At 42.2% G+C, this 6567-nt stretch overlaps 1 protein-coding gene across 1 annotated transcript in view; it reads right to left on the reverse strand.

The window, feature by feature from the left end:
- The window catches only part of LOC102251980 (polyadenylate-binding protein 2), a 6575-nt gene extending 4761 nt beyond the window's left edge, over positions 1–1814 (reverse strand). Inside the window, exon 1 of the mRNA XM_005882225.2 lies at positions 1728–1814. Within this exon, the coding sequence (XP_005882287.1) occupies positions 1728–1799 (72 nt within the window). The 5' untranslated portion in view covers positions 1800–1814. The remainder of the gene's footprint in view (positions 1–1727) is intronic.
- Positions 1815–6567: the final 4753 nt, after the last annotated feature.

The following is a 6567-nucleotide window of genomic DNA, read 5'->3' on the forward strand; positions in this document are numbered from 1 at the left end:
GCCGCCGCCGCCATCGCCACTCATACTGGGGCCCGCCGCCCAGCGATTGGAGAGCTGTGCGGGCCACGCCGACGACTCATTAGTCAAGCAGCCTGCCCGTCACTACGAGCTAAGACTCCATTGGGGAATGTTACTTGGCAATCAAATAAGACCCCACCTCCGAGGCGGGGGATTGCTCCAAATTCTCAAATCCCGGTAGGTGAAATCGGCCAGTCAATCAACACGCGTCCCACCTCCTCTCAAGTCCTTAGGTAACAATACCGCCACGCTGTGACGACTTTCCTGCTTCTTCCGTTTATGGGCGGGTGCACGAGGTATATGCCGCTTCGTGATTGGTCGCTGGCTAGACAAGTGGCAAGGACCAATCTTCCGATTGCTTGGACGCAGTGGCCCAGTCTCAGATGGCGATTGGCTCGCGAAGGGCTGACATCCGTTTTGATAGATGAACCTTGCCCCCAAATGGCACGCCGGGCTTACCGCACGGGAAAACGCAGGTCACATGACTAGTCTTAAAGTGGCCACCATTTGACACTACTGGTTGCCAACTGTTGGAAGGTACGAGCCGGACACATTGCGGCGGTTTCTGGCAACTGGTCTCCTGACCAGAAAAGCACCCGCACATTGGGATAGTGCTTGAAATGGAGGGTTCTGAATGGAGGTCCCCAAGAAGGAGCTTGCTTTTGCCATTCAAGTTATTGGTACTACCATGCACCAGGTCTCCCAAACAAGAAAGCAGGGAGGAATCCTTATTCCAGAGCTACCAGGCACGAGTCCTCTCCGTTCCGTCTTCCTGCACGGACGTATTTTCCAAGACCTCTGCGCATGTCCCAGTTTCGCCTCTTCCTTATCTTCCTTGGACTTTTTGCTCTGTCCCCGTAATGGGTCTCTCGGCTTCCAAGGGTCGCCCCTCCAATCAGCACAACTCCCAGACTGAGTTTGCTGCCCCTTGCTGTCCAGGTCACCGTGGCTTAGAGACCTCAGGACTAGACTACTACGCAAATGTTATTTCCACACTCGCTGCAGTGCGTGTAGCTGCACCCGTCGGTGCCTCCGTACCTGCAGCTCCTCTTCAACAAGACCGTTGCAAACCTCTTCTGAGAAGCCTTCCACTAGCCTCCCCTCCTTTCCCATGGTGGGGGGGCGGGGGGGGACTACTTCACTGTGACCTTAATTATTTTGTGTTGCGTTTCCTAACTAGGTCCTCAGAGCTTGGAGATAAGAGGCTGGATCCTATTTATATTTGCATCTCCCCTGTGGGGCAATATACCTAGACATAGTTAAGTGTCCAATAATGTTCGCTGACAAAGGATGCATTGACTGGGGCTCTGGGTACCACCCTTCGTCTTCAGTGCTTTCCCAGCCCCCAAACCCTCCTTCAGACCCCAGAGGACTTTCTCCAGTCAGGATCCCACCACACTGTTGCACTATTAGATACCAGCGAGACCTAGTCCTGGAAGGCAGGGTTGCCATATTTTGATAGTGATCCTATGCATTTGTTAAGAATGAAAGAACGGAGGTGCTAAGTCGGCAAGAGGGATGTTTGTAGCCAGACCAAGCTATGGTTTGAAAGCCAGTTTAACACGAGCCCAACCAAATAGTTAAACAACCCCAATAGGAGCAGGAGGATTTGGACTAGAGGACATCCCTGTTTGCAAAAACAAAAGTCACAAGCTTCTCAGTATACCCCACTCTTCCCCCCTCACTCACTTTTTCTCGCAAATCCTTACCTCAGAAACAGGGGAACTTGGAGCAGAGTGACAGTCACAGTCCTCTAAACATTTCCCTGAAAATTTCTTCATCAGCTTCAGTGGTCTGGGAGAACTAAATTCAGCACGGAAGACAAGCTCTACAATGTGAGTTCACTGGAAGAAAAACCTTTTATACTGTACTTAAGCCAGTAAAGATTTGGGTGTTTTATTGGGACCTAGTTTAATCTAATCAAACCAATTAAGAGAAATGGGATTTTTAAAAATGCCTTCATTCCTAATTTTGTTGAGCACTTGATTTTGTAACAGGCAAGATCCTAGCCTCTTTACTATATTATCTCATTGCAGTCTCATGACCACCTTAGGAAGTATTTCCAAAACCATATCTTTTTTACAGATGAGGAAAAAGTAAAGTAACTTGTCCAAGTCATGAAACTAATTAGAAGTGAGCAGGGAATTAAAAGTCAGTTTTCAAAGTTCAGATCTATCAAAATTACTGTAAGGTTTGTTTTAAAACACAAAGATTACATTATATCTGATGCTGAAACTGGAAAAAAACTAAGTTCCAACAATAGACAAGTGTGTAGGCAAACTATAATACATCTAAAGATTATTATGTACCTATTAAAAGGTTTACACAGCCCTAGCCGATTTGGCTGAGTGGATAGAGCATTGGCCCTCAGCCTGAAGGGTCCCAGGTTCGATCCCAGTCAAGGGCACGTACCTTGGTTGCAGGTTCTCCAGCCCTGGTCGAGGCGCGTACAGAAGGCAAACAATCAATATGTCTCTCACATTGATGTTTCTCTTTGTCTCTCCCTCTCCCTTCCACTCTCTCTAAAAATCAATAGAAAAGATCCCAGGTGAGGATTAACCAACAAAATAAAAATAAAAGGTTTACACATAGTGTGTGATAACATAAGCATTTTTGTTAGTCCAAAAAAGTAGAATGCAAAATTGTATATAAAGAATGACTAAAACTATGTATATCTTATTTTTAAAAAACCCAAAAAATTAGGTATTGGGGGTAAAAAGGAACAAGAACCAGTATAGTCTTGTCTTTGGCAGTATATACCAAAAGCTTTTTTAAAAAATATAATATATTTTATTGATTTTTTTACAGAGAGGAAGGGAGAGGGATAGAGAGTTAGAAACATCGATGAGAGAGAAACATCAATCAGCTGCCTCCTGCACACTCCCTACTGGGGATGTACCTGCAACCAAGGTACATGCCCTTGACCGGAATCGAACCTGGGACCCTTGAGTCCGCAGGCCAACGCTCTATCCACTGAGCCAAACCGGTTAGGGCACCAAAAGCTTTTAAAATGTTGAAATTCTTGAAGCAGTAGCCCTGTAAGTTGCTTGGTGTTAAAAAGAAAGAAAGAAAGAAAAAGGAATGTTGAAATTCTTAACTCAGCAATTGTGTTTCTTATCATCTGTTCTAAAGAAATAATCTAGCCTGGTGGGTGTGAACTAGAGCATAGTTTGATTCTTGGTCAGGGCACATACCCGGGTTGCACGCTGGATGCCCAGTAGGGGACGTGCAGGGGGCAGCCGATCAATGGTTCTCTGTCATCATTGATGTTTCTATCTCTTTCTCCCTCTGCCTCCCTCTCTCTCTAAAATCAATTAAAACATATTTCATTAACAAATAATCTAAAAACTGGGAAAATATTTGAGAATTAAAATATCCATCAAACTGAAAAAATGTAAACAACTTGAATGTCCAAGTGGGCATTTTCAGGAAAATTATTGTACAAACATAGATGTAATTTTTCATAGTCATTATACCTTCAAAATATTTTAATGATAAAGAAAAATGCTTGCTATATAATAATAATCAGAATTGGAGTATACATTATGTATAAGTATGATCATAAAATATAAGCACAGATAAAAGATGGGAAAGCAATATGCCAAAACATTAATAGTGGTTCTTTCCGGGTAGTAGGATTATGATTGATCATCTTCTTTATAATTTTCTATGTTCTAAAATTTTTCCACAGTATCATATTATTATTTTTTTGTGTGGTGGTGATGTGTGTGTGTGTGAGAGGGCCTATTTAAAATTTGTAAAAACGCCAACTTCCAAACTTACTCTAATAAGCATGATTACTTTTTCAAACACATTAAAAAAGACATTTGAATGGTGACTTGTAAAGATACTTCCCTGTTAGAAGGCATGGATACCATCTTACTGATATTTACCCATTCCCTATCCCTGTGTGCTCAATAAGTGGTAACTAAGTGAATCATCTGTAAAATCTGATTTCTTGCCTGTTATTAATGTATAAAGAACATCAAAGAGATGACTCTGAGAATATTTTTTTAAAGTTAGTATATGTAATAATATGAGATCCACCCATTATGTATATTATTTTCCTTCAGTAATAACCTATCAATAGAGAGCTGAAGAATTTTGGGAAAACTGAAACTCAGTGATGTGCTCAAGAAGGAAAAATGTGTTAATAGAAGTGAATGGTCAGTGCAATTGCAAAAAGGAGAATTAAATTAGTAAAATGAATGAGGATATCTCCAGTTTTGTCTGGAAGGGAAAAGTTTTCTCACTAAACATAAATACTTGGCTTCTTGGTAGTTCCATGCCCATTTTTTACTCCTGCTTTGAAATTTTCTTTTTGCTTAATTTTATTTATTGATTGGTTTTGGAGAAAGAAAATCTATTTGTTGTTCCATTTATTTATGCATTCATTGGTTGATTCTTGTATGTGCCCTGATGGGGAATTAAACCCACAACCTTGGAGTATTGGGATGATGCTCTAACCAACTGAGCTACCTGGCCAGAGCTCTGCTTTGAAATTTTTACCGGCTACAATAATTCTCTATAATCTAGAACTACTAATAGTCACACATGGGTACTGAGCCCATGAAGCAATGAATAGTCTAAAATGAGATGTACTGGCAGTGTCAAATATACACCCAATTTCAATGACTTAGTATGAAAAAGAGACTATAAAATAATTTAATTGTTTAATATTAATTATAGATTGAAATTATAAGTTTTTATATACTGGGTTAAATAAAATATTATTAAAATTAGTTTTACTGGGTTTTGTTTGTTTTTTTAATCCTCACCTGAGGACCTACTTACTGATTTTAGAGAGGGGGGAGGGAAAGAGAGAAACATTGATGTGAGAAAGGAACATCGATCTGTTGCCTTCTTGAATGCACTCCAATTGGGAATCGAACCCACAACCTAGGTATGTGCCCTAACCAGGAATTGAACCCACAACCTTTCAGTGCACAGGACAGTGCTCCAACCAACTAAGCCACACTGGCTTATTTTAAATGAGGCTATTGGAAAATATAAAACTACATCTGTGGCTTGTATTATATTTACTAGAGGCCCGGTGCACAAAATTTGTGCACTGGTGTGGGGGGCGATCCCTCAGCCTGGCCTGCACCCTCGGGGGATGTCCCTGCAAGGAGCGGGCCCAAGCCATCAGTCAGACATTCTTAGCACTACCGCAGAGGCCGGAGAGGCTCCTGCCACCGCCGCTGTGCTCGCCAGCCATGAGTCTGGCTTCTGGCTGAGTGCACTCCCCCAATGGGAGTGCACTGACCACCAGGGGGCAGCTCCTGCGTTGAGCATTCTGCCATTCAGTTGATTTGCATATTAGCTTTTTATTATATAGGAGGATATTGGACAGTGTTAATATAGAACCTTAGAGATTGATCATTTACTCTATTTTAAGCAGGCTTCAATTCTTTCCTTTTTTTTTGTTTTGTTTGTTACTTGTTATTTTTTATTGATTCCAGAGAAGAAGGGAGAGGGAAAGAGAGAAACATCAGTGATGAGAGAGAATCACCGATTAGCTGCCTCCTACCCGCCCCCTACTGGGGATCCAGCTCGCAACGAGACATGCGCCCCTGACCGGAATCGAACCTGGGACCCCTCAGTCCGCAGGCCGATGTTCTATCCTTTTTTTTAAGATATTTTATTTTTTGTTATTAATCCTCACTGGAGGATATTTTTCCACTGAATTTTAGAGAGAGTGGAAGGGAGGGGGAGAGACAGAGAGAAACAACAATGTGAGAGAGATACGTTGATTGGTTGCCTCCCAGTCAGGGCCAGGGATCAAGCCTGCAACCGAGGTACATGCCTTTAGTCTGCAGGCAGATGTTCTATCCACTGAGCCAAACCAGCTAGGACTCTCTTTTAAAAAAGAAAAGGAAAAAATATATATATTATATATATATTCGTATTGATTTCAGAGAGGGAAAGGAAGAGAGAAACATCAGTGATTAGAGAGAATCATCGATCAGCGGCCTCCTGCACAACCCCTACTGGGGATGGAGCCCCAAACCCGAGCATGTGCCCTGACCCAGAATCAAAGCATGGTCTCCTGATTCATAGGTCGATGCTCAACCACTGAGCCACACCTGCGAGGCCAGACTCCAATTCTCTCTAGTCAAAGTCTGGCCCTACCTATTTCAATCCCTAGGTCTTCCCTTGTATATACTAGTAAGTGGGGTGGCCATTTAAATGAGAAGGAACCTCTGTTGGGCTGCTTAATTTCCAGTCTGTTTGGTTAACTTTTTTAAAATTTTGTACCTGAAAAACTTGTTTTAATATACTGTACCAGAATTATGTATTCCTTATTAAAATATCAGAAAATATGAGAAAATAGCCTGGCCCTGTGTGGCTGTGGTTGAGGGTCAAGGCATGCACCAAGCAGTCCCAGTCAGGGTACATGCCCGGGTTGCAGACTCGATCCCCGGTAGGGGCATGCAGGAGGCAGCCAATATATGTTGATGCATCAGTGTTTCTATCTCTCTCTCCCTCTCCTTTCCTCTTGCTCTAAAACCAATATAAATAAAAAAATAAATAAATAAATAAATAAAT

This window comes from Myotis brandtii, unplaced genomic scaffold (genome assembly GCF_000412655.1).
Source record: "Myotis brandtii unplaced genomic scaffold, ASM41265v1 scaffold70, whole genome shotgun sequence".
Taxonomy (NCBI): Eukaryota; Metazoa; Chordata; class Mammalia; order Chiroptera; family Vespertilionidae; genus Myotis; species Myotis brandtii.